Consider the following 27,854-nt stretch of genomic DNA (forward strand, 5'->3'; position numbering starts at 1 on the left):
ATAGACTAATCTGCCCTAAGAATGGAGTAAATAAGTCTACACAGAGCTCTGCCTTAACAAGTTACTTTAATATTTCGATGGAATTGGGTTAGAGATGGCTTGAGCAGAGCTGATTCTAAGCACAAGCCAAGTAGGCAGATTTTCAAGGGCATTCACCACCAGGACGTGAAAGCTGCTGAGATAAGAAACTTTCTGCCTAATTTTGCTGTGCCAGAACCCTGTGAAGGGGAGGAGAGAGAGGTGCAGGAGGAAGAGTAATTCTTGCTGGAGCTGCAGGAGCAGCACCGGCCTCCTATCGCAGCTCCTTCACAGCCTGTGGCATAGTCAGGCTGCAGCCACCCTTCCTGAGGATGGAAGAACTTCGGGTATGCCCACCTTGGTGAGCTGGTGTGAGATGAGGAGGGCAAGGACCCCCTTTCCGAGCAGCCATGAGTGCAGTGGTGCCTCACATGGCCTTGCAGAGGAAACGGGGAGATGACTGATGGCGATGGCTATGAGAGGTTGTGCCAGATGCTCTGGCCAGACCCTGCTCTCCAGAATAGGTTTGTTGCAGAGGAGGTTCATAGAATCATAGAATCAGCCAGGTTGGAAAGGGCCTCTGAGATCATCAAGTCCAACCCTTGATCCAACACAGCTCTGGTTACTAGATCATGGCACTAAGTGCCACATCCAGTCCCATATGGTGGAGTGAAATTTGGTCTCCTAGATATCCTGGATTCACCTTCTGGGGATAACAACTAAAGTATTGAACTTGGTCCAAGTGTTGTAGCCAATAGTGCTAAGAAGCGCTGCAGGACTTTGAGCAGACAGGAGTCTTCTTAGCCCTAAAGACTTTTTGTCCAGCCATTTCATTTTGCTGTCAGGCTGACAAGAGGTGATAAAAGTACCAATAAGGGCATGTCACTCACTGCCAGGATGGAAGAGACTCCAGGCCAACTTGAGAGGAGAACGAGCTTTCCTCATGGATCAGGGCAAGGGCTCTCCTGCACTAGGGGCTGCACTGATTATCTCTGGCCACATTCTTCAGAAGGTGCTAGCCCAAATCTATGCAGATTCTCATTCCACTCTCCAGACTCACTGACACTGCCCTTGCAGCCTGTTTCAGGTGCCCACTCCTCATCCATCAACAATTTCAGCTTCATCCGGGCTGCATCTGTGGCAGGGATACAGCAAAACTACGTGCCACTTTTCTGGGATGAGGCAGCATCACAGCGCCCAGGTTGCCAGCTCGCTCCAACGAGCCCAGGCAGGAAATTCCCGGGAGGGAATGCCAGCACATCAGAGGGGAGAAGGAGAAACTTTATTTTCCCGGGGGACAGGTGTCCCGTAGAGCGGCGCCGGAGCTGCGGCGTTGGCACCACCCAAAACAGGCAGCCGGCTGCTCCGAGGGCTGTGGCCGGCTCCTGGCTCCCGGCTGCAGGCAGCGCCCGCCGGCAGGACAGCTCCGGCCAGGAGAGGGAGCCGTGGCCCCGCACACCCCGCCTCTCACCCGCCTCCTCCGGCCGGACCCCGCTAACTGCGAGAGGGACAGCGCGACCGCTTCCCCCTCACGCAGCGCCCTCCGGCTCGATCCCGCTTCCCCGGAGCGACCCGCCGGGGGCGGGGGGACCCTCCCCGAGCGCGCAGGGAGCGCGGCCGCGGGGAAAGGGGCGGGCAGGGCGGAGCGGAGCCGCGGGGCGCGGATCGGGGACGACGAAAGAGGTAGAAGAAGAAGAGGAGGAGGAGGAAAAAGAGGAGAGCGCGGCGTGGGGCACGGCTCTGCGCTCCCCGCGTCCTCAGGTGAGCCGCGGTTCGTGGGGATGGGTGGGGGCTGCCCCTGTTCCTGTAGGCGTGGGCAGGGACAGGGGGTAGGGAGCTCGGTCCGCCCCGCCCCGGCCGTGAACTTCCCCGCACGCAAAGGGAAAGTTTGTGTCGGAGGAGGTTTCCAGCCCCGGCGCGGGGTGCGCGGGGTGAAGCGGGCGGTGGTGGCGGCGGCCGTAGCAGCCCCTGCAGCCCCCGCTCCTCGGCTGGCACGGGGGAGAAAATAAGAAAGAAAGAAGAGGAAGCGCTCGGGAGAGCCTGAGGAGCAGTGCCCGGAGGGCGCGAGCACGGACGGGTCGGCACGGTGAGAGCGAGGTGCGGTGATGGGGGAGCGGGGCGGGGGAGGCGGCGGGCGCAGCCGTGCCGGTGCCACCGCGGGGCCGAGGACCCCCGCGCATCCTCGGGGGATCCTCCGCGATCCCTCGGGAAGGAGCCTGTGTGTGTGCGGGAGGCGAGCCGAGCTCCGGGACCGCGGATTGTGTCTCCGGCGCTCCTGCTGTCCGTACCTCCGGTCTCCAAAAACCGGAGCGGTTTCCTTAAATTTGCTCCTTTGGGCCAGGGAAATCTAGATATTTCTGGCTGGAGATCTTACACGCACTGACGAATGCAACTTTAATTTTTTATCATCCGTATTGCGAATGTGGGAGCCTCTGCTACCTGCTCCCCTCCGCTGTCAGATATCTGAAAAGGAAGAGGGGAGAGGAAGGGGTCAGGCTTAAGCCGCAGGAGGGAAATAAAGTGAAAGAGACAGGTCCAAGAAAACTGACTCGAAGCGATTAGATATTGCCAGCAAGATGGCATTTGCTGTGTGTTTTTTGTGGACAGATGCCCCCTTATTAGAAGCATTTTGGGGAGGTTACCTTGAGGGAAACGGGATGGTGGGAATTATTTCCTGAAGAAGACGGTGGGGGAAAAGGAGACTGTCAGGGCTTCACTATTTCAGGTGTCTCTTTTCTGTGCCAGTGTTGCTTTCCCCCCAGAACAGTGGCAGTGCTTGTTCCTCAGCCTAGGCTGGTTTCTTTGGGTTTGTACTGTGCTTGGCACGACAGAATCCCGATCTCGGGCCTTAGAACGTTACAATAAAGTGGATTATAAATGCACTCTCACAGGCACACTCTTTCCATCTTAACCTCTGCTTTGTGAATAGCTGATTATAATGCTTGGATAAAATTCTGGTTTGCTTTACTGATGTTTTTTTCTTATAAAATGATGGCTTTTGTTCCATGCATTCAGTTTTGTTGTCCTAGCAAAGGCTTTTTACTTCTGGATTTGAGAGATTGCAGCAAGCTCCTTATATTTTTCAAAAATTTACCTCCTTTGTGATTAAAAAGTATTATTTTCCTGACACTCCATTTTTAGCAGTGCCTCTTTTGGGTAAGAAGAACTTACACTTCTATACCTAAAAGGATTTTGGGGAATTATTTATTAACTGTACTGTGGAGAGTCCATATCTCATAACTTAGAGGGTCATTTATAACAGGTTGCTTTTGGCAGCTCTGGAAGATTTACTTACTGTCTTGTGTTCCTTGCAGGAAAGGCATCCCTTGTTTGCATGGAGAACATCTCTCCAGCCCAAGGGCTCTCTGGTGGGCAGGCTTGGTGCTAGAAAGGGTCCTGTTTTCTGCCTCTATTGCCTGCCTCTGGTGAGCAGGAGAGGGCAAGCAGAGAGAATTAAACTCTAATACCTAGACATTCTTCTTCTCTGGAAGTCGGTATGGTGTTGTTGCTGTCCCTGGGAACACTTTTTCTGTAAGAGCATTTAAGGATGCAGAATAATGATGGGCATGGAGAGTAAGACTGTGAGGACTTGGGGTGGTGGAAGCATGCAGGGCACTGAAATGACAGGAAATATTAAGCTGGGAAGGCAGGAGCTGCTGCATGGAGGTGAAGCAGAGGGCCGTGGGGTGAGAGGTTATGTTTCTTTTGCAGTGCCTCTGTGCAAGGCAGAGGGCAGGTCTGCACTCACACAGCCCTGTGACTTGCTTTCCATGTATCTGGTTGTAGCTTGAGTTCAAAGTGTCTACATATTATATAGGAATAGCAGTGCTGGCTCATGTCCATCCATTCCTCCCCAGAGTCCAGAAGGTCCTCTGGTCCCTCCAGAGTCTGGAAGGAAAGCTTGTGTCTGAACATATCTAGGCTCTCTCCTTCCAGACTCTGTGGCTCTGTGCAGGTATTCTGCATCTAAAACAGTGAGTGTGCAGTGGGGATAAGTACTATGCTGGTCTGGGCTCCAGCGCACTCATACCCTTGGTCAGGAAGGGCTACTCAAAAGTATCTGGCAGGAACATGTAGGTGAGACAGAGTTCAGAGGGCAGGGAGAGTGATGTGGCAGCAGGTTGGATGGTGCCTGGTACAGGAAGGTATGAGAAGAGCCTCAATGCTGGCCTCAGCGCTGTGATTTTATGCTCTGAAATATGCATATAGGAAGAACAAGGCAGGAAGAGTTTGTCCCAGCTTTATTCCTTCAAGACCTGCGTGAACCAGATGTCAGCTCGAAGGAGGAACAATGACACTTTTTCAGAATAAGAGGCAAGAACTTGTGTTTTTGTTTCTTCTTCTCACTTATTGTTGTGTTTGGATTTCTGTGTTGGTTATTTTGGCAGGCACATGGTTCATATTCCTTTCCCCATCTGTCCTGGGTCCCCTGCTCTTGTCAAGTGACCTCTCATTTCAGCAAGACTGACTTGCAAAAACTTGCCATAGAGGTAACCCTTGAGGCTGGTGGTGTGGGAGAGCCCTAGCTTGATTCTCAGAGGATAGGTTACATTAGCCAGGTGGACAGTCAGGAAGAACATGAGTGCACTCATGTCTTTTTTTTTTTTTTTTCATCATACAGTAATGGGAAATGCTTCAGGAATAAAAATAGATATATGGAAAAGCCTGTATAAGCTGAAATCTGTGAACAGCGCCACGTTATCTGGGAACTGAAACACATTCTACAGTGGATCTCGCAATTCAGACGTTGCCTGTTCTCCTCCTTCCTCCCCAGCCTTTCTGTTGACACAGCTCATGGATTTCACTGCCCCCAGAAGCAGAGCTGAGAGCTGTCTCCTCTGATGCAGTCTGGGCTGGTAGCATCTCTGTGCCTGGTGCGTGAGAGCTGGTGCTCCTCCGGCTGTGCAAAGTGGGACAGATGCATAGGCAGAAGGAAGGCAAAGCTGGCTGTCAGGTTTGCCACACTGACCCCTTCTCCACACTAATTCTGCACCCTGTGTGTAGCTCAGGGGCCCACGTGCAGGTGGGTTTTTTCCCCTCCGTGGTTTGTAACTGCTTTGTTCTGCTTTGCCGTCACCAAAACGTGTGGCTGAGGTTCAGTCAGTGCTAAACTGGAACAAAACAGCTTCTCCTTCTGGGAGGTATTTTAGGATTTCTCCCCCCACCCCAATGTTTTTGCAAAGCAGAAGGCTAATCTTCCATTTCTCAGCCACAGTGTTGGTATGTGTAGGGCTTTTGCACGCGACTGAGCCACATGTATGTTCAGCGAGAGCGTAGGAAAGGAACTGATTTGGGGAAATTACTTCATATGGTGCCTACACTTCTGGGAATTGCAAGCTTGGCCAGTGTGTTTGCCTCAGAGGTCCAAATAAGACACATGCACAGAACATGATACTCATAAATTCAGAGTCTTATTTGACAGAAAATAAAATGCAGAAACATGAATGTACAAGTGTATGTATTTTGTTATAGGGTTCCCAAAAATAGTTGCTTGTAAAACAGGATTTCTACTATAGGGGAAGAATCATATCTCTAGTCAGTCCTTTTTTAATTTAACAACTCTCAGTTTCATCAAATGGGGATATATTCCCAGGAATTCCTCTGACACAGGTGTCCCCTGAGTCTGGATGATTATCCAATTACAATTTAAAGAAAACTACAGCAAGGATAATTGGCTAAAGATAGAAATATCTGAGAGTGTTAGGGAAAGAGAAGAAAAGAGTTTGAGAGCTTCCCTTTCTCATATGAGTAAATGAGAATTATTCCAGTCCTTACCTTTTGCAATGAGTGGAGTCGAGGTCCCCGGTGTTTGGACCCTCTTGCTGTCTTTCCCTCTTTCTTTGCTTCTACACTCTCCCTTATGTGTTGACTTTGTATTTATATGAAAAGGTTACATTAATTCTTATGAAGTCGTTTTACATTTACATGTGTTAACAAAAAGGGACTGTTAACTTACATGCTCTGTTTGCAGCAGAGAAGAAGAGATTGCCATGAATCCTGGGCTGAATGGGGGAAGTGGTGGGTGGTTCCTTCTGGGAACATCAAGGAGGTGCTAGAGAGCATTACCTTGGAAATTGCACTCAGAATAGGGCCATCCAGTTCTTCTCTGCTCTTTCTTAGTGTCCATGGAAGGAGACCTGTTATGCCTGGAAGAACTTGAATGGTCTAGCACTCCCATCCCAAGTCTGTCATGAGTATTGGGATCCTTGAGCTGGCATGGCAGAGCTTCCAGTTGGTTCAGAAGCATTTGAGACTGCCCTTAAGCCTGCTCACTCTTTTAATTCCTAACAGCTTGCTTAAGCATGGCTGGGCAAGCTTTGCTCTTTAACCCTTAGAGCTTTGGATCTGGCCTTCATCCTGAGCCAGCGTGGCCACGGGTCAGTGTGTTGTCTGGGTGCAAGTGGGGAGCTCCGTGGTGCAGCCTGGCAGTACCACGGTAGGAGGCTGGTTGTGGGCTCCACATGCAGCTCCAGGGACAGCTTTGTTGTGCAACTGAAAGGCAAAGATACAACATGAATACTTACGTGAATTCTTAAGAGGCCTCTTCAGCTTTACTAATCCAAAGTGTTATGAGAATTAGAAGAGGACTTAAAAAAAAAAAAAAGGTAAAAAGAAAAAAATAAAGTTTTAATACCTCTCCCTTTATCTGGAAAAGCTACTGGGTTTGATTTTTTTGGTTGTGTGTTTGTTTTCCTCACTGTTTTGCTTAATCCCTTCTGTGACTGAAATAAAAGTGACATGGAATATCTTGCCTCTCTTAGGCCTGATGCTACCTGTTTATAGGGATGTGAGATTTTTTTAGATGTTCAGAGGATGATTCTTAGATATTTGATCAATTTGTGTGTAAAAGCTTGCAAAACTGTGACCTAAATGTTTATCCTTAGTGCTGACAGGATGCTGTGAAGCTGTTTAACTATATATTTATAACAATTATCCTTCTTGGCAAGAAAGATATGTTTTCTTCTCAGAGGAAATTTTTGCCTTTTTTTTCCCCCTTTTTCTGCTCATGATTTGTGATTATAGTTGCCTTTCTCTGTCATTTTACCTTTTGTGTTAGATGTAAATAAAGAGCTAATTACAGTTAATCTCAGTGCAAAGGAATGAAATTTTAAAGAGTGAAAAATAACTCCCATCTGTTGGATTTGCAGTAATGTTTTGGGGTTTGCCATCTACTTGGAAGGATGCCAACAGTTATCTTGCTCAGTTTAAAGTTTTCTTTGCACTGTTTAAACTGGATTTTTAATAATTTAAAAAACAAACAGAAATGGAAAAAGCTTTTTAAATTATGTTTGACCATGTGCTTAATGCGGTGGTTGCTAAAATGTGAACAGCTCTAACTAAGATGAGTTGAAATCCCGCTACCAAATTCTATAGGAACATGATTAAGACCTTATGGAAGAGTATCTATTTTTCATAGTACTATACTTCATTTCTGTGTTTCCCCTCTGCTGGGCTCCATGTGCCCAACTAACCAGCCCCAAAATTACTTGTTCCAAGGGAACTGTTGTTAAAGTAGTTATTATTTTAAGACAGGCTCAGAACCCCAGTTTTGTATGATGGGTGTGTTATACATTTAGCCCCATCTGCTCCACTGACTGTTGAGCTCAGGGAGTTAATCTATACTTTGCACTCATATGTTATCTTTCATCTCAGCATCTCTAAGCACTTTAGAGACATTAAGATTCAGGACTGTGGTGTGAGGTGGGGAGAGGCTGTTATAAATGTGCCTGGGGAAACAGAGGCACAGATTTCAGAAGCTTCTACTAATGCACTCAGTTCAGGGGACAGCCATTATTAAGTTCTCTAATGCTTGATTATCAGGGAGGCACTACAGTTTTTCCTGCACTGCTTTTGGTGACTGATGCCTACATGTAGGTTTCATGTACATTAACAGAAACTCGTATTTCTACCCTTAACTAGTAGACAGCTTTAAAATTGTCAGCCTTGGAGACTTACAGGAGCATAGTAAATGGCAGAGTAAATAGTCCAAATTTCTAGTTTCTTTTTCTGAGGTTAGTTTGCAATAAGTACAATAATCTCACCTCCCTCCCACTGTAGTACCATCCAGGGCTCCACCTACATAAGTTTATTAGCAATCTGTTGAGTCAAAGCTCACATCATTAGAAAATACTGATTTTGACAGTAAGAGCCATGCAAATTCACTCTAATACAAATAATTGGATTTGTTCTGTTTAGAAATAGCTGCCTCCCTCCTCTTCCTTCAAGACACAGGCACTTTCCAGCCCTTGTTTTTAAGAAGGGGTCTTGATAATGGGACAAGAATGTATATGTTGCTGCCCAGCTGGCAGGCTGTGGAGGTCTTGAGGCTACCTGACCTCTTTGAATGAGCACAGATGTGCTGCTGGATCCCAAAATGTGTTGCTCTAGTAAATTTTGCTAGTTTCATTTGAGCCAGACAGGGTTGATGTGTTGGGGTGACTGAAGGACATGACAAAACTCAGACTCCACTGGAGTAACATGCCCACAGACTGGGTGTCCCCATATCCATTCTCCTGTAAAAAGTAACTGCAATCTCAGTGCAATTTACCTTTCTCCACCTTCTTTGTTCTCTCTCGTGTTGCTATGTAGAATTTAGGGAGGCTGTTTAATACTATTTTCTTGGGAGGTTGCACACACATAGACACCCTGACTCAAGGTCATGGAGAGATGGAAATGTTTTTCTCCAGGCTTAGTGTATTTTCCTTTTCTCCCATTGCACAGGGGAGCTGCATCTTGCTTTGCAGTACTGCTGAACAGCCCTAGGTTGTGACTACCCAGGAAGGTAATGTTTCCCCCTTTATAAGCATTTTTTTCCCCCCTTGTCTGACAGGTGCAATGACTGTAGTTGCTGAGACAAAATGTCAAAGAGCAAGAGGGAAACTCAACTCAGCTTTCCAAAGACATTCAGTGATTACTTCCTCTCAATGCAGAGAAGTGAGCCAGCCCAGGGCTGGGGTCAGCACAGATTTCAGGATATCAAGGCATCCACTTCCTGGCATTGAAAGTGTTCAGAAATTAAAATTTTGGAGGCTTTTCAGATTTCTGGCCCTTTGCAGCAGGGTTTTAATGTGCAGCAGTATTTCCTTGTGTCGCTGCTCCTTGTAGCCTTTGGAAATGTCAGCAGCGAATGTATTGCCTTTTGTTTGTCATTCAGCTGGGGAAACGAATTCATTACCCTCATGAGATCAATCATATTCTCCCCAAATAATTAATATTGATGACAATCACAGCACTCTACTGCCTGCAGCTCCATCTCAGCCTTTGCACTGTGTGCATGCTGTGGGTCAGAGAGCAGACTTTCTCAAAGGAGGCTCCAGGACTTAAAAATTCAGGGTGGTGGTGTTTGAAGGTTGAATTTTGAGCTGCACTGATAGGGTCAGTGCAGGCAGAGCCTGAGCAAGTTCCGTGTTATGGTGCAACTGAATATTTGCAGAAGGAAATGTTAGAGACATGGGGAGCAAGTCCAGTACACATCACAGGGGAAGGATTGTCTCATTCTGTCTCTCTTTACCTCCTCTTTTTTTACCTAGCTTTTTCTAGTCCCCTTTGCAGAGTGCAGCTGTACTGTGCTTACCAGGAAGGGGCAGTATGCAAAAGAAAGCTGCTCTAATAGTCACTAGGAGGACCAAGGGGGTGGGTTGGGAATGTGGAGGGCTGGAAGGACCTCTGGAAAACTGCTTGTAAGTGGAGTGCTGTCCTGTGGGAGGCCAGGAGCTCCTGGGCTTTCCGGTTTAGTATTGCTTTAAATTTTGCCATGGATTGATGTGTAAAGTACACTTAGAACAGCCTGTCTGAGCTGCAGGACAGGGATAGAAGTATTTGATGTCTTATTCTGTTTGCTTTTACGTATAAAGCTAAATGGGATTAAATTAATGTGATTAATGTAAGTAGCGGTGTGGAAATACTGTGTGGCCCAAACTTGCTTTTACCCTTGAATATGTTGCTTATCCCAGCATACCAAGAGTCACTTGAGGAGATCCTTCTCTTATGCTGTGGGGAGAGCTGGGTCTTCCCCACTGGTAACAGCCTGGGCAAACCTGCTGCAGTGCTGGAGACATTGCAGGCTGCCTGAGGAATTTGTGGCACTTTTGGAAAGGGAAGTGAAAGACAGTGATGAGCATGGAAAGACTCTGGAGCATGGTGGTGCTTGGAGGATTTTTGCCTGCTGTGTCCCTCTATGGAGGAAAAAGAAGATGTTAGCTGAATATAGAGCAGCCAGCGTAGGAATCTGGTCTGCAAGCACTGAGGGCTGTAAGGGAAGTAGATGAAATGAAGGAGCAGGTATGTAGCTGGCAGCAAGGGATTGAACTTAGGAAAATAAACTCTTGGAGCTGTGCCAGGCTGGGCTTATGAGGAGATACCTCTCCTGGGAAAGCTACTCTGGGATTCAAGAGTCACAGGCTGGTGGTGTGAAAGGCATTGAGCCCAGCTGATAAAGCTGCTTGAATCTGCATTGTATTCTCTGTATTTAGAGACTTGGGCAGAGCTAACTTGGGGTTGCTGCTGTGCAATCTGTTGCACAATGTGGATGTGCTGCTGGGTCCACCACAGCAGTGGAACAACCTCTTAGGGAGGATAGTGAAGCTGCTTACATTGAAAAACCATTAAAAAGGTCAGAATGTATAAATTAAATGCTCATCAGATGTCTCCAGGTGCTCCCATGAGAGCAAGGGAGGAATCTCACTCTGGATTCCTTAAGTCTTCTCAAGTCTTTGAGCAATGTTGATTACAGATTTCTTTTTTTCTGTGCAAAGATTAGTTTGTCAGTTTATTTTGTGGTAGTGCAGTATGTGGGTTTCTCAGAACTCTCCTTTCACTATAACATCGCCGTCCAAAATAGAAGCATTGTGTCTGGCTTCATGGAAGATCTCAGCTCTCTTTGAAGCTCTGTTGGAAACTTTTCATTCCCTGGCTATTCAGACTTGAAAAATAGACTATCTTGGCTGGATACCTTTTGCTCGAGCACAGAAGTGCTCTTGTATCTTGGTGTTTGAACTGCTTGGTGGCCAGCATGTATGCATTTGTAGTCTGTGTTGTTTGATTTTATAGCTGTGGCTCTACCTGCCCCTCTTCAGCCCACTCCACAGTGGGTGGTAGCCCCGGCTGTTTATTTGTCTTGTCCAGGTGTGCATATTTTGTAGAGGTGACAGATTACTGAGCTAGTTTATTTTTGCTGTATGAAATGCAGCGTGCTCTGCCTGCTAAATAGCTGCCAGAGTATAATCAGCAGCACCCTGGCTTCCAGCAGAGCAGTGTGCAAGATCTGTAGCATTTCTGCTTTGCCAAGTCCTGAGAGGGCCCCTGGAGAACTGCAAAGAGAAGCAGGGGGTACTGAGTTTCTTTAGACGTGTTTTCAAGCCACCCCTGCCTTGCAACATGCCTAGATTGCACCTTTTTCCTTTTGAGAGGGAGAAAAATAGTTTCTTCATCTGAATTCTGATTATTAGTATAAAATCCGTTGAGCCAAAAGGATGCCAGGAGATGGTCTCTAAATGCCAATAGCAAATCACAGATTCCCTGCCTGGCAATCACTTCCATGTCCCAAACATTGGCAGTGGCAGAGGCAAATCTTGCACTATGAAGGAAGCTCCCAGAAATGACTCACTGTGAATGAAAATCTCTGCAGTTTTCCCCAAGCCTCTGAGCTTGAGGTGAGGCTGCTGCCTGCTCTGTCCTCAGGAGCTCTTGGTGCTTTTGGAGAGGCAGCCTTGCTCATGCAGTTTGTGCTGCTCTGTTGAAGGAGAAATAGCTTGGGTCCACCTCACATGGTGGCTCTGGAGTGGCACACCGCTGACTTTATTCTTCCCATGTTAGGGATTTAGTGAAAATTAATTATTAAAATGCCATCAAAATGCAGCCCTTGGCCTGGATGGGCAGGCAGGAGGCCAGGGAGGGGCTGCGTTGGGTGACAGGCAAATGGAGCCACCTGGGATGCCTGATGTCGTGTCCTTGGCTGGCAACGAGCTGGCTGAACCATTGACTGAGAAGACTTTCTAGATTTTTTTGTTGTGTGTTTGGTTTTAGTTTTGGTTTTTTTCTCCCTTTCCCTTCAAGGTACTTGGTAGACCTCAGTGTAAAGATGTGTGTGGGCACTGTATCTCCCCAGTGCTGGGAGCCAGTACTTCCAGGTCCTGTGTTCAGGTGGCCAGCTCTGGCCAAGCAAGACAGAAGATGCTCTGTACTAGTGACAGGGGACGCCTCTCACCAGGACAACTTTGCGTCTGACTCCCACTAGTTTATTATTTTTTTTTTTTTCCTCTACAAAAGTATGTGTGTAATATCTGCTGTAATTCTAGCTGGTGAAAAACTTTCAGGCTGCTCAAATTGAAACGTTTCCTTTGGTTCTGATGACATAAATTACTTTTATAATAGAAACATTTCAGAACAAATTCCTTTCAGACAGCTCTGCTGTCAGGCATGTGATAGCCTTGTGAGTGCAGCTACCCTGGCAGAAGTGGGACTTCAGTGTTGATCTTGCAGGTCCCTGCACACTCCTTGGATGTGTCACCATTAGATGTGCTGATTGGGTCACACTTATGGCTCCTGCGATATCCCTGATTGCCAGGCAGGCTTCAGCCCTGGTTGATTCCTGCTGAAATGTGCCTGGCTGTTAGGGAGCTCCTCCCAAGATAAACTGGGCTCTCTGCCCTTAGGGGAGATGCAAATGTTTTTCTGAGGACAGCGTTGGGGGCCCTTTGGTCAGTGTGCCTGTGTTTGAAGTGATGAATGTGGCGTAGCATGCAGTAGAGCAGGGAAAGTGCTCTGAGCTGCTTATGGCTTTCATCATCAAACTGCTGCTTGATTCCTTCCCGTTCTGTTCCTGGAAGCTGTCTGGGAATGAAAATTGTGATCAATGTGTTTATTCCTCCTGAGGAGTAAAGGCTGGACTTCTGAACGCCATTGCCTGTCTTTCTACCCACATTCCCAGAGATTTGGGTGTAATTTTCCATTCCTGTGGGGGGCTGCCCGTAGGACTGGCCAGCTCCCTGCAGGAGTGGCTCCCCTTTGGGCAGAGTGGAACTGCTGACACCATAGCGAAGGGTGGTGCCATGTAGTGCCCAAATGGCCTCTGGAGGAGGGGCAGGGCCAGAGAGACACTGCGCAAATCCTGGGTAAGTGGCACCAGGATGGTTTATGCTACAGTAATTCCTCCTTTTGTCTGACTTACTCCTGCATGTACTGAAAAGCAAAAGTGTTTCCTGGAGGGCTGAAGGCCCTTTTCCCATTTTCCATTAGTGTTTTTGCTATTACTTTTCTGCAGTTGCTTTTGCAGGCTACCCTTTGTCTGCCTTTTGGATTCTTTGAATTTACTTGAACTGTACATTTATTCTTCCCTATAACAAAACACAGCAGACTCATCAAGCAGCCTTCTCCAATGCTGCTGCATGGTGATGCAGGGACCCAGGGCTTGTGTGCACACTGTGATGTAGGAGCAGAGGAGCTGTGCTTCTCTCTTGAGCACCAGCCCAGCTCTGCAGCCCATCACTCAGCCTTCATCCTCAAGTCCATGGGGCTTAGAAACAAAGCATTTCCTAAGCTAGCCCACACCCTGCATTTTGCTAGCCTTCCTCTGTCTGCATCCCATTTTTTGGGACCAGTCCTATGCTCTCAAGTGCTTCTGACTTCGTACAGAATTACAGAAAGAAAATAGTAAAAGCTGCTCTGGCTGAAGTTAATTTTTTCCTGTTTCTCAAAGTGCTTTATTTTAAATGCCCTTTCAGCCAGAGCACTTAGTGGCAAGATTTTGAAGGGTGCTTTTGTTCTGCAGGCCATAGTGTGACTTCTCGGTGAAAAGCAAAAAACCTACCACCCTCCCTAGATGCCTGTGGTTAGGAGGGACAAAGGCATTTTTCTTGGAAAATGCAGCATTGTTCTGTAGAATTGGTACACTGTCTTTGAGAATAGGTGTGCAGTAGTTAGAGTGCAGCTCTCTTTGTTAATTATTTGACATCTATCTTGGGTTTTATAATTGTTTAGAAAGTGCATAGGCTCTATGGAGTCCATGCTGCTAAAGGCAGGAGTGAATGATTCCTTGCGGAGGTCTGTTTGGAAAGGGTGTTTTATTAAAAGGGGTTTTATATGAAAATATTAATTTTTTTTTTTCTGACAAAAATGCCAAAAGAAAAAAACACAAACTTTCCACCCTCTTTGCTGTTAAGGAGACACTTCTGTGACTGTGTTTCCCCCCACCCCACTTTCTTTGCTCCTCAGTAGACAGAAGGTGAAAGTTTGAAGAAGAAAGTGCTCAGGGAACAATTTCTGATTTGAAACAAAGTGAACATGTCAAGTAAGTACCTTAAAAAAAAATTCTAACAGTGGCTGTGATGGATCATTTTCCCCAACTGTTCTATGAATTATTATTATTGAAATGTTAATTTATGTAGATATTAAGAACACCTCAGAGTATATTGGTCTCGTGAGAAGTTCCTGAAGTGCTGAGGATGTATCAGAGCTCTCCAGCTGTCTTCTGGTTGCTCTGATTGCCTGCTTCTTAGCTGTGGTGTGATTTCTGAGCTGGTAAGCTCTTCTGCTCACTGATTTTATTCCTGGCTCCCTTTAGTGTTTGCTTTTATTTTTATTTGCTTTGTGTGGATGCAGTTGTGTGAACCCCTCTACTGCCACCTGGGTTTGCACTCCCTGGCCTCTGGCTCCTTTGCTTGCTGCCACAGATGCTGATGTTTCAGCACAGTGCTACAGAATTGCATAAGAAGTTCATCAGACACCATTGGAATTGCATCATATATACAGGCAGAATGGCAACATGCTTTCCGATGTCACGAAACAAAGAAGGTTGAGAATGTTCTTCCGTTCCTGGCAAGACCAGGGTGTGTTGTAGTCCTGTGGTGTCAGGTTCTTAAGGGCATTGCAGAACCCACACCCTCTCTCTGTGACTGGATGCAGTGTCCTTCTGTCTGACCACGGGACTGCTATGGGAAGACCCTTCTGTTTGGGGTAGATCACAGATTTGGGGCTATTTAAAGCAAAGCATCCCAGGGCTAGCAGAACTAGTACACAGAACCTGTGTTAATACAAACCATCAGATCCCGTGGCTTTGTTTTCTGGGTGGTTTTTTGTTTGTTTGTTTGTTTGTTTTTGAGTAATCACAGGAATGGAGCTGGACTGCAGAAGCCATCCTGCCCTACTGTCCCCTTTATCTTCACTGTGTGTGTGAACTCTCCATTTCTTTACCAAACAGAGAGTATCCTATTCCTTTATCTCAGCTGGCAAATGCTGACCCAGTCAGGGCATCCAGGAGGCTGTGACGGCTCCTCTTGACCAGCTCTCGATGCTGTACATGTACCTTCCATGGCCCCTTGCATTTTGTACACTGTGAGAGCAGCCAGGGCCGTGGTCAAGCGTGTCCCTTTCTCGTAACGGAGAAATTGCTGTAGTCTGACAGGCTCTGTGTCCATCTGCCTCCACTGATAAGATCTCTGGAAAGCCTGGAATGAACCAAAAGTAAATCACTGTGTAAGGCTTCTGATTTTATAGTTAGGTAGAGCAAGAAGCAAGGATTTTCCTACTAGCAGGCAGAGCATGGAAATCTTGGATACCTTGCTCATGGGAACAGAGACTTAGTGGATCTTTGAGACAGTTGAAAGGAGCATGTTCCTGTGAGCATAGCTAATGGATGTAAATATTAGTTCACAGCGGAGTTCATGTATCACTGAGTGAAATGTAGTAGTTTATTTTGGCCTCTGGCCACATAAATGGCCTTGCTCTATACAAGATAAACTCATCCAAAGTCAGTAGTTGTTCCTACTTGCTTCAGGGCTGCATTCAGTCTGACTTACGCAAAATGCAGGAGAGAATCTCTGGAAAATAAGGGTGAGTTAGGACACGCTGTGCATTTAGCTAATGACAAATGGAGAGGGAACCATGAGGGATCATTATTACTGGAATGATTCCCTGTTACTGTTTACACCCCCTCTCTTCAAGCATCTAAATTACCAAAAGATCCTAAATTCCTACCAGAAGTGTAGCATGTTGGTTCTCTCTGTCTGATCTGATGGTGTAAAGATGTTTTGTTTTATTTCAGCGTTTCTGGGGGCTGGGAGTACTTAATGCTGTTTCTTCTCTGTGGAGTCTTCTTAAGTAACGTTGGGAGCTGGTTGTAGGTGGCAGTGGAGAAGGGTTTGATTAGCAGCTGGCATTTCAGTTTGGAGGAAGGCAGTAGGGGGTGACCAGCCCTCTCAACTGAACCTCAGGGAAGAAAATTGACTTTCTTCCCTGCTTCTTGCCCATTTTTTAAAGCCTGATGGCTTCAGAGGCAATCTGCAGCCCTTTGCATGGACTGTGCAGGGAAGAGCAGGCTTGCTCCGGATTTCCTTTGTCTCTTTGAGATGAGCCCAGCCAAAGGAAAGCATTGCACAAAGGCTTTTCAGATGTAAGCACTGAAAAGGAAGGATTCAATATCCGCTGCTGGGTTTTGAGAAATACAGTTCACGTGTCCCATTCTTGTTAATCTCCGCAATCTGTGCAATCTTAGGTGCTCTCTGCTTTTGCTCAAAGCTGTTTTGTGTACTGCATATATTCTGGACAGGTTTATGAGGGATATGTTTAAAGGAGCTCTGTGGCTTCTCTCCCCACACTCTTAACCCACCGTGATGGAGCAGGTTTCCCTGTCATATTGTGAGCACACTCCTGACAGTATCACCATGCTCATTACTGCATCTGCCCGGTGGAGCTGAGATGCTTTGATGAAGTTCAGCCTTTTAACCATCTCTTCTCCCTTTGTGATCTGACAGCACCCAGGAATATCAAATGTGACCTTCACCCCCTTAATGAGAACATCTAGTAGATGTCAGTTTTCATGACTACCAGCTTATAAGTTGCATCCTGAAAAACCTAGAAACAGAGAGAGATTTAATTCTGGTGAGTGAGCAGCTCTGAGAGCTGAATGCCAGATACCAGAGCAGCCAGCCAGTGAAACTCTGGCAATGTACATTTATCTCAAATTACAGGAAATTGTGCTCTGTAGCAGGAATGGAAAAGTTTGGGATTGTTTTTTGCTTATCAAAGCTGCTTAGAAAGTATAAGCCTTTGTTCAGATCTCTTCTGCAAAGCCTACAACCGTGATGCTTGTTTACTCCTGTGACGTGGCTGTTCAAAGGAGGGTTTGACTGGAAAGGGCTGGTGAGGCCTTGTGTTGCCTCCACTGCCTGTAGGAGCAGAGTGAAGCAATCGGGACTCTGGCAACCAGGCTCTTTGCAGGTCAGCAGCAGCAGACCTTGCCAATTTGGACTGCACTGGTGTGGTTGTCCTGTTGAACTGTCAAACACATATTCAGTGCAGTTGTGCTGCCCCTGCTGCTCAGTCACAAGTGCTTTCTGCACGTTTTCTTAGGAATGAGCCGAATGAGGTCTTGGCAAAGGACCTCGGTGTTTTGGGAGTCAAAGCTTTGCATTTCTAGCCTGCAAGTGTCTATTTTACTCCTTGTGATCCCAGATACAGACCATTCCAGTGATTTAACTCAGTGATTTGGGCTGTCCTCTTCAGAGCTGTCACCTCCCAGGCTTGGCAGACTGCCTGCAGGCGGAGCAACGCTGCCACGCAGATACTATTGTCAAGAAATCTTAATGAAATAAAAAAAAGAACATACCAGAATTAAAGGATCACTGGGAGGATGGAGGGATAAACACACACACTCAGAGTTGAAAAATTTCCTGCAGTGATGAAACAGTGTCAGATAACCAGAACTCTGTGTGCTTTGTCTCACAGGATGAAGATGGTCAGTGTCCTGCTGGTTACACTCTGGCTGTCCATGGTCACCCTCAGCAGAAGCTCGGGTAAGGACATGGCATGTGATGGGTCTGCCCACTTAATGTGGGAAGAGCTGGCCTGAGGCCAGAGAAGAAAACTGTCTGCAGCGAGTTTTAAGAATTTACAGCATTTCTGGATTAAAGGGTTGTGTGCAAAATGCTTCAGCAAAGTATTGAACACAGTGTTAGTTCTGTGGGGTATTGTACAGTGCTCATGCATAGAGGCTATAAGCATGGTGTAAATGGGTGCATTAACAAATAGGAGTAAGCACCACCTCGACCTAAAAGTGCTTTGCCTATTCAAGGTGCCCACTTGGTCATTATATTTATTCCCCTTCTGTGAGGGGTGGAACCAGGGCTTGGCACGTGGTGGTGACTTGTCACTGAGTTGCAAGCAGGACCCAGACTTGAACCTGAACTCTGCTATTCCTGGTTGGATCCGGAGGGGGTTGAGATTCGGCTCTCCAATTCTGACTCATGCCTCAGCAATGCAAGGGGAGAGGGGAACTTCTGGAGTAAGAGGAGCTCTGATACCCGTCTCACTGAGTCACTTTCCTGACAGGAAATATGTTGTCATGCTCGCAGCTCCTCTGGCACACGTTCAGCCCAGCTCTTCTGAAGAGGCAGATTGTGCATGTCTCTGCTCCGGACTTCCTATTTGGGGGCGGAAGGAGACAGCATGATTTACAGGAGGCGAGTGGAAAGGGGGAGGGAGGAAAGAACAGGCGCTGGTTTTGTGAGGGAAATGCTCAGAAATAAGGGCTGTGCAAGGGATTGACAAGCCTCGCCATGAACCTTTGTCCCTCTGCAGCGCTGGCAAACAATGGGTTATAATACCCTGAGCAGATGAACAGCTCTTGTGCCGTTCCCTCTTGGACCACACTGAATTATCATGGCTGAATTCACATCATGCACCTCAGCAAGGTTCATCTCAGTGCAGTGTTTATCACAGAGGCTGGGAGGTTTTTCTCCTCCTTGGGCTGCCCAAGGGCTGCAGGCATTTGCAGTAGGCTGTGGTCTTCAGTAGGGGATGTCCCATCCTGGCTGGCATGGGCTGGGTAGAAGTGGTGAGCAGTGGGGAAACAGCAAAGGAGAAAGAATATACGGGCCTTGGTCTCCTCTGCTAAACCCCAAGGAGCAGGAGCGCCTGGGGAAGGAGGGATCCAGCGACGTGGATCTTTGCTGCTCGCTGGGAAAATCCCTGCTTTGCATGTGATTCTGGACGTGCTGTTCTGCTCTCCACCGACGCAATATCCTCCTCCTGCTGAGGCAGCATTATGACACCCCACGTGCAGTCATCTTGGGCTTTTTCAGAAATGGGAGGTAGGTGCAATTGAACCAGGATTGCCCAGGAAATGTTAGAGCTACTCTAAAATCTGATACAGTCATCTGGGAACTGTGAAATGAGCACCCTCGTTTTAGGACACACAGGCTCATGCCAACTGATCTGGCAGAACCAGAACCCTCCATGCATTTTTGTAGGATGTCTAGTACTATTTAAATATTCCTCCTTTAGCAGAGGTTTTCTGTACAGGATGGTCAGAGCCCTTGTAGAGTGCTGCAAGAACATGAGTATCAAAGGGTGATGCATGAGACACATGATCAGTTAAAATACATTTCTCCTGCAAATGCAATGCAATATATGCATTTAATTATCTGGATGTCTGTGGGTGTCAGACACACGCTTCAGTTCAGAACTTCCTTTTTATGCCGTGGACATTCATAAACCAGTTTGGGCTATCAAAATGTCTTTCATTATTTGTGTTGGGCCTGTATGGCTGTTTGTACTTGGATGGAGGGGCAGCTTTCTGTGCAGCCCTCTGTTACACTGCAGGGTTTCCTGGGGCTGGCACCAAAAGGCAACTGGAGCTCATTTTACCCTTGCAAAGTTGTAAATACAGAGCAGTATGGGAGACCAGACTTGCTCTGGTAATGTTGCAGCATTTGAGCTTGCCTTTTCTTTCAGGAGCAGGGAGCATAGGTGGGGGGAGCAGAGCTGAGGTTATCTGGAGTGAATGCAGAAGGGCTGTCTACAGCTGCCCTGGTGGCCGCCTAAAGCCAAGCAATGCCATGGAGATGGGTAGCTCTCAATGAGGAACCTGGCTCCTGGGATATTTAACATGTGTAACTTGGTAGGAATTTGTCATTTCAGATGAATCTTTCTGTGGTTTGACTATTAAGTCATATAATTCTATATTATTGGGACCAGCTCTCTCTCCAGCCCAGGCTGGACTGAGGAAGGCTGGAGGCAGGGACAGGAGTCCTCCTGTGGTTTGTTGCCACTTTTCCTGCCTCTGCCATTCTTCTTGGTGGAGTATTGTGGTCAACAACACTGACCAGGGACTACCCAAGCCAGAGATACCAATTCTGCTGAGTCCCAGGCTCCTCATCTGCTCTGTAAGCTCACAGAGCCAACACTTGCTAAATTTCAACTTTAAAATAACAGCACAGCTCTGGCTGTGATGTAAGCAGCCTTTCCATCCAGTTCAGCCAGTACGGCTGACAGTCTCCCTGGCAATGTGTCAGAAAGCTTCAGCATTGTGCTTTACCCTGCTTCTTACTGGAGAGACAAATCCATAAACTTTATTTCCCCCCCAGATTTTGCCTACAGCACTGTGGCTCTAAACATCTGTTCTTTGGGCTCTGCTGTTTCTGCTGCGTATGGAGGCTGGTGCTGAAACAAAATCACTTGCTGGAAGGGAGGTGCAAACTGTACAAGGAAAGAAATGTGATCTGAGTAGTGTAGAGTAAAAGATGTGGAGTCTGAGACTGAATTGGTGCCTGAGTCTTCTATTCGCTCATACTGTATGCGAGGGTAGATCTTTTCTGGTCTTGAGAGTGTACATGACCTGCAGTGCATGGGTTTGAATTCCTTACTTGTGACCTTTGGCACAGTGTTTGCAATGGTGTTTGGGGTCTTTTGCTTTCATTGCCTAGCTAAGCCATCCTTAGATGGAAATAAGGCTCTGCGCTTGTGTTGTAGGATGCTTAGTGAACCCGATGTTTTGATATCCAGAAGAGCATTGCAAAAACCAATGGACCCGGTCCTGGTCTTAGAATTATTTCTTTGACACTATTGAAGTTATATAAATATACACTGGCTTAAAAGAGATGGAAAAGCAGTTGGACAAAGAACACTGCAACCAGTGTGAATACAAAATAATGTTATGTTCTTGTTTCTGAACAAAGCTAGCCAATGTTAGATACCGACTTATGTAGAAGGTATATCTGTAGTTGTGCACCTTTTTCTATTTTCCTCTCTCTTATAACCAGGCTGCTCTCTTACTTTCCAAGAGTTCTCAGCTCTTGCAGGGGTAGGGCTGGGGAGGGGATCGTGGTTAGGAGTATTGTCTTAGGGAATTGCAAAAGCAGAAGAATGTTGCTGCCATGAGAGGAGGAGAAGCCTCATGCTGATTATCTGAAGGACATATATAAAGTGTTATCAGGTACCTGCTGTGCAGTCCTTTGGTGGGAGGAATCATCATGTTTACATAGGAACACCTCTAATAGCTCCCTTGGGGAACTATCAAACTATCAGACAGGCTGTGTGGTAGGATGAGCCCAGGACTGAGGCCAGCTTCTACCCAGAATGACACCCCGGCACAGTGGCTGTAAGGCAGCCAGGAGCTTCTGTCCTGGGAGCTATACTTCAGGCTCTGCTGTTATTTGCTGGATTGTGAGTATGTCTTTTACACTCCCCCGTATCAGAGGCTTTCAGGCACTGCTTCTGTCCACTCTGAAGTTGGCTCCAAGGTGCCAGATGTCACTGGTGCTTCTGGATTCAGGCAGTGACTGGAGCAGAGAACATGTGACTGGAGCAGAGAACATGAACATCAGAGAGAAAGAAACAAAGGTCAGGCCCCAGAGGTCAGAGCTGCCACCTAAACCGTCTCTCCCAAGGGCCGATCTGCGCTCCATGTCTGTGTTGCGCTGAGCAGAGGCAGAGCAGTTGCTGATGGCCAGGGGAAATTTGCAGATTAATACATTACTGTCTGTAAAACACTTTGAAGATGGAAAGCCCTCTGCAGCTCCTCAGGATTATTACTATATAGCTCTCATACTACTGATGGGGTTCCAGTGACCTTATTTTCTATATGATTTGTGACAGCCCCAGAAGCTGAGAAGCTTATTTTGGTGTGTAAAGTCAAAAGAAAAATAGATTAAACTGCATTATTGTTTTCTAAAGAGACTAAATCCCTCCCCCATCATCTTCTCTTGGGATTTCCTGACTTCCTCCTACTCTTCCAATCTCAGCCTCTTTCTGTCCTAATTTAGGATGTGATTTTATAACCATCCATACCCATCTGTGAGTTACTGTGGATGTAGAAGTTTATGGCACTTGGGGGCATGAAGTTATTCGACACCGAGGGTACTGAAAGGTGCATAGCCCTGAAGTGGATGAAGATAAAACCTGCAGAGCAGAGCTGACCTGGGTGCAGACGTGTAAGTGCAGCTGCCAGCTGCCCTCTGCACCAACCAGAGTCGTGCCCGCTGAGGAGATAAGACCTCAGTCTGCTTCTTGTCAGCTGAGGAAATAGGTTGTGAGGGTTGAGTTCTGTGCAGGCGTCAACACGATGTGACCTATCTGCATTGAAGTGCAGAAATGCGTGGAGGAAGGCAGCCCTTTTGGGGTGTGTTGCTGATTTGGTATTGAATAGTCACTTTTGCTCTTCTGTGTGTATCAAATAGGGCATCAGGGGACATTGGGGTCCTGTCTCCTACCCACCTTATCCGTCAGGTCCCTCTCCCACACTGCACAGTTGTGTGCCCAGTCTCATACGTTTTATTGTACACAAGGGCCTCTGTTGGGCTTGTAGACCCTTGCGGTGCATTTTATTGCCTGCTGTGTTTTTTCAGTTTCCATCCTCGCCCAAGGACAGTTGCTGCAGCACCTTTGTAATGCAGACATCCCTGTAGATGGACAGTGCAGAATCCTTGACTATTTTAACACAGGCAATAGAGCACCTGGCTAAACACAATAACTAGGTTTGGCAGAGCCAGGAACTTAGCCTGGACCTTGTCAAACCCCAGCTTGGTGTCTCAGGCACACAGAAGAGCCCCTGCCAGCTTGAGCACAGCTCAGTGGAGATGCTAATTGGGTGAACCCCCTTTTCGTGCTGCCTCTCCCACAGATGATTTTGCAATGGGGTGTTCTGTTTCCTGTATTTCTCCTCCTCGCATGATGCTCTTCTTTGCTTCACGCAAAAATTTTCTCAATGAAGTGGGATGGAAAGTAGCTATTTGCTCCTCTTATCCTTCAGGGAAGCAGTTCATACCCCTACTTTTATCGTTTTGATCTCAAATTTAAAGAAAACTTTCAGGAAAATATATCAAGCTTGCTAGAGGAATCTGAATATAATTTTTTTTCTTTTTGGTCCAGTTGCTGGAGGTAACCAAAATACTCTGTGCCACATACAGTAAACAGCTTTATGCACAGATAGAGTGTGAAGGCATAAAGCTCACTGTGGAGGAGTTTTAAAAGACACAAATAACTACCCCATGTTACAGGCTGTGCCTGATGAGATAAGGCGATTCAGAGTCAGAAGCTTTGGGCTCCATACATTTTTTTGGATGTCATGCCTTGGCTGCTTCCTCCGAAGTCAACACAAGTTTATGCAGTCAGCTTGTTTTTCGTGAATTTGGCAGAGAGACAGGCTGTCACACCTGTTTAAACTAGACTTTCAGGGTCTAAAGTTAATTTACCACAATGTACAAATGCTTTTGAAACGATGAGCCATTCTGCAACAGAAAGTACTTTTCCTTCTCCCTTTCTCAGCTGTCCTACCTATTTAAATGATAAAAGCACTTGGGCAGGGAGCGAGAGACTCCATCCTTGTGTGCAGCATCCAGAGGAGCTACTTTTGTGAGGTCATCACAGCTCAGTGGCAAAACAGGATGGATATGGTGAGACCTGGGAGAAGTACAAGACTGTGTCACCAGTGCCATCACAGCAGAACCACATGGAGGGGGCTGGGCTGTGGTAGGAGGTTTCTGCCAGGATCACTTCCACTTACTTATTCTGCTGGAGAGGCAGTGGGAGAAAGGCAGTGAGGTTATGACAAGCCTTTTTTTGATATGTTTCCACTGGAAGTCAGATAATAATTTTCTGCAGAGTTCACACAGCTTCTAGGCCGAGCCTCCAAGGCAGCTACGGTCTCAAGGCAGTTGAGCTGTGACCAGTTTTTAGTCAGTCTCTGACCACTCTCACTGCTGCATAAACAGTGGGAGCAAATGGTGAGAGCTAGTTGATCTTGGCTGTGTCATTCCCACCAATTTCAGTGTGTTTGGGTCTGTACCTCTTCTCACATTTAAGGGCAGATTTCATTTGTTTTGTTCCATGCTTCTCTCCCTCCACCATGTTGGATGGTCAGATGGGATAAAGGCAGCATGAGGAACACTGCCCTGCTCAGCTGCTGAGCAGAGAACACAGCCAGGGAGCATGGTGTGGTCTTGTGCAGGGTGGGTGTATGAAAGGAAGACTGCAGTAGGAGAGAGGGTTCTCCTGCCACTGGCATAAATGGAAGGTGCACCCACACGTGATGGTGGCCACAGCTGATACCTCCTGTGCCCGCAGTGCAACTCCTCCATTCAGCCTGGCTTCCTCTGCTTCCTTCTCATTGACTGAGCTTGAAAGATGGTGGAGAGGAAAATTTTTTTTTTAAGGTAGTACTGATTAATTCTTGCTTAATTGCTTTGCATGATCAGCTGTTTCTGCCTTATTGATGCTGATTTGTGCATCGAGCTAACCACTGGCCTTGCTCTACTCCCTGCGTGGAGGCTGACTCATACCAGCTTTGCTTTCAGATAATGCAGCAGGGGCAGATGAAGAAAGTAGGAAACTATTGAGATATGGCCCCGCAATGTGGGCTTGTAGCCCAAAAAGTCAGCTGTGCCCTGGATCACATCAGAAGCAGCGTGGCCAGCAGGTCAAGGGAGGTGATTCTGCCTCTCTGCTCTTGAGGGACCCCACCTGCAGTTCTGTGTCCAGCTCTGGTGTCCCCAACATAAGAATGATATGAACCTGTTGGAGCAAGTCCAAAGGAGGGCACAAAGATGATCTGAGAGCAGGAGCACCTCTCAAGGCACATGATTTCAAGATAGGCATCCTTACCATCAGCCTTTTGCCTGTACTTTGTCTTTAATGCTGGGAGGGGGGATGTTTCCTTCTACCACTCAGCCTCTCTCCACCCTGTATAATCCTCATCCCTTTTCTGAAGCAGGAAAAATGTTCCTGTGCAAGCAGGAACATTTCTTAGCTTTCTCTTGCATTGTCTCTCAGAAGTAGGTATTATGGGTCGTAGGCTGCCCTGCTGTGATTGCAGAGCATTCAGCAGTAAGAGGGGTCAGTTGAGGCATCTGCAGTTCACCTCATTGGTAATGAGAACAAGGTCGTTTCTCTCGAAAGTGTTTTGCAGAGATGTTTCTAGGAAGATACATTTGTGGGATGGTGTATTTTTAGAGAATTTTATTGTGTCCCTCAGGTATGTGTGTAGTGCTCCATTTGCTGCAGCATGGAAGGGACTGTGGAGTTACTATAGTTCCATCTCCTCGCTGGTTTCCATTTGTTAGCAAACCTCTGAAGTCACAGCATGAATAGTGATCCCACTTGATTTAATCAGGAGCTGCTCTCAACTCCAGCAGGTGTTTTGTGCAGGAAATGTTTCAGGAGAGAAGAAATTTGCATCCTAGGCTAAGCCAGTGAAAGCAAGTGTGAGTTGCTGCAAATGGACACAGCACCACAGAAGTTAGTGCTGTTTCTCACAATGAGAACTGGATCCTTGCATCTTCTTTCTGCAGTGCTCTCTCAAATGCTGTTACTGGAGTCAGGATATATCAATGTGTGTGTATATATATTTTATATATATATATTTATATTTTTTTTTTCATAGTGGTGGCTGCTTTATGCCAGTGAAGGGTCACTGTAGAGTCATACCATTTTTTTCTGGCTGTCTCCACTTCAGACTGACATCCAAGTAGCTGCATGCTGATGTTAGAAGCAAATAGGGTCTGAATATCCAGTAGAGCTAAAAATAGTGGAAGGGGCACAAAATTTTGCAGGGAGCTGTTGGATACAATAAAATTACAGCAATAATAATGTGAGCATCCTCTCTATGCATGTGTGTGGAGTGCAGCCAGCTGTCTGGGTTTGATTCCTCTGCTAGGATCTGCTGTAGAAGTACCCCCACATCAGAGGTTGCTGTTTGGCACAGGGAGAAGAGCACCCTCACAGCTAGGGAGCAACAGGCTCACAAATGTGTGTGTGAGGGATACCCTGCAGTCCTCACTTGTTATGTCAGGCAGAGCCCATCTATCTTGGTCATAAAACACCCCAAAAAGTATAAATAGCAGTGCTACTGTCAGCATAGCACAGGGAGGAGGGAAGCTGTGCAGAGGACCACAACTTCTGTCCTTGGTGTTTTGTGTCTGAAGGAGCTCTTGCTGCAGCCTGGAGTGTTTCTTCCATCTCTGCTGTAAGTGATTGGCATTGATTATATTATGGCATTTCTCCCTGAGCCCTTGGAGGCATGCTTGGTGGCTTTGCCCTGACAGCCAGGAGGAGTCCTTGCCAGCCAGGTGGCAAACACAGCCTGTGATCTCACACTGCATGGTTCCTCTTGTGCTCTGGGTGTAGTTGTTCAATACTAGCACAGTTATGTGCTGTTTTTTGGGGGGTTCAGCTCAGTGCTTGCAGCTACAGGTAAGGGCATATGGGGAGACTTAGCACTGGCTCTTTGCTGTGGCAGTATTCCTGAAGCCAGGCTAATTAGCCAGCTCTGAGACAAAATCTCCAGGTACAGCTCTTATAGTAAAACAGTAACAGTCACCTCTACCCGAGCCAAGAAGACAAGGCCTGTGCATTGCTTTTGAGAAATGTAGGAAGAAAAAAAATGAAATAGTTGTATTTATTTTCAATAACTCATTCAGGTAGAATGGGTAAGTAGTTTTACAATGCCGATTTATGATCTGGTGCAAAATGCAAGAGCTGCTCAGGATTTCAAATTTCATAGTTCTTGACTCTAAGAATTTCTGTTTTATATAGTTTTCTCCCTCCCCAGTCCTGCCATTTGAAATAATAAGGACAGTTTGCCTTTATGCAGCCCAAGAGAAGACAGGTGCCAGGAACAGAACTCAGGTGTCCTGATTTATAGACCCAGGTTTGCTCTTTCCAGAGGGAGAGCTTTTCTTTACAAAAAAAAAAAAAAAAAAAAAGTCCCCTCTCCATGAGTAGCAATCCATGCTTTATCATGCAGTTAGCAGACAGTCTCTGCAGGCTTATTTGTCTCATTGCCAGTCTATGGACACTTGACCATACCTAATCCAGTAGCTTGACCTCACCAGCATAAAGCAGCATACTGGTTCCAGTTGGCCTTGATCATGACAGTGACTGGTGACTATACACCTTCCCATGGTAGAAGGCTTCCAACAGTGGTTTGATCTTTCAGAATGAGCCTTGGCTCTGGCTGTGGTAGCAGCCATAATATGTGATTTTGTCTTGGTTTAACTACAAGATATTTGGGAGGCGAGACCTCTAATGAGAGGTTGGTCCCCAGCAAAGAGACTCCAAAGGTCAGCAGTGCTCCAGTGAGCAAAAACCCAGGTACAGATAGAGAGTGAGTTCTGGGGCAAGCCTGTTTTTATCTCCTGTCTCCCAAGTTCCTGGCATGTTTCACTTCAGGGACCTACCTTTTCAGCAGGTCCCAAGATACTGGAGGCAGTCTTTCCCTGATTCAGCTTGGATTGGGGATGGGCAGTCCCCCACGCTCTAAATTATGTGGTGGTATGAAAAAGATCACTAAAAAATCTTTCCCATTTAACTAAAACTACAGCAGATGCAGTGTGGTTGTGAAAGATCTATGTTTTTTAGATAATAAGCAATGGCACTCTCCAGCCACTTGGGTTTGTGGTTTCTACAGGCAAATATTTGTGCTCTGGGTAGCTTCACTGCCTCTTCCTAGCCCAGTTCGTTCTCTTCCTCCAGAAGTAGCACTCTGTCATATGGGTGTTCAGCATACCACAGGAGGAGCAGTGCAGCTTGCATTTACATTTATGTGCAAACCCGCCAGAAAACATTTC

General features: G+C 46.7%; 1 protein-coding gene across 6 annotated transcripts in view; it reads left to right on the forward strand.

Moving 5' to 3' along the window:
* Positions 1–1,690: 1,690 nt before the first annotated feature.
* Positions 1,691–27,854, forward strand: part of IL1RAP (interleukin 1 receptor accessory protein) — a 48,786-nt gene continuing 22,622 nt past the window's right edge. For 2 of the 6 annotated variants that reach the window (XM_027884075.1, XM_027884081.1), the window contains exons 1-2: positions 13,079–13,130; positions 17,740–17,807. In XM_027884075.1, the coding sequence (XP_027739876.1) occupies positions 13,081–13,130; positions 17,740–17,807 (118 nt within the window). In that variant the 5' untranslated portion in view covers positions 13,079–13,080. Of the gene's footprint in view, positions 1,780–1,927; positions 2,116–13,078; positions 13,131–14,232; positions 14,306–17,739; positions 17,808–27,854 lie in introns of those variants that run through there. The other 4 variants (XM_027884079.1, XM_027884080.1, XM_027884076.1 and 1 more) reach the window with 4 other exon arrangements.

This window comes from Empidonax traillii, unplaced genomic scaffold (assembly GCF_003031625.1).
Source record: "Empidonax traillii isolate 1590-97213 ecotype Southwest subspecies unplaced genomic scaffold, ASM303162v1 scaffold138:size3245559, whole genome shotgun sequence".
NCBI classification, from domain to species: domain Eukaryota; kingdom Metazoa; phylum Chordata; class Aves; order Passeriformes; family Tyrannidae; genus Empidonax; species Empidonax traillii.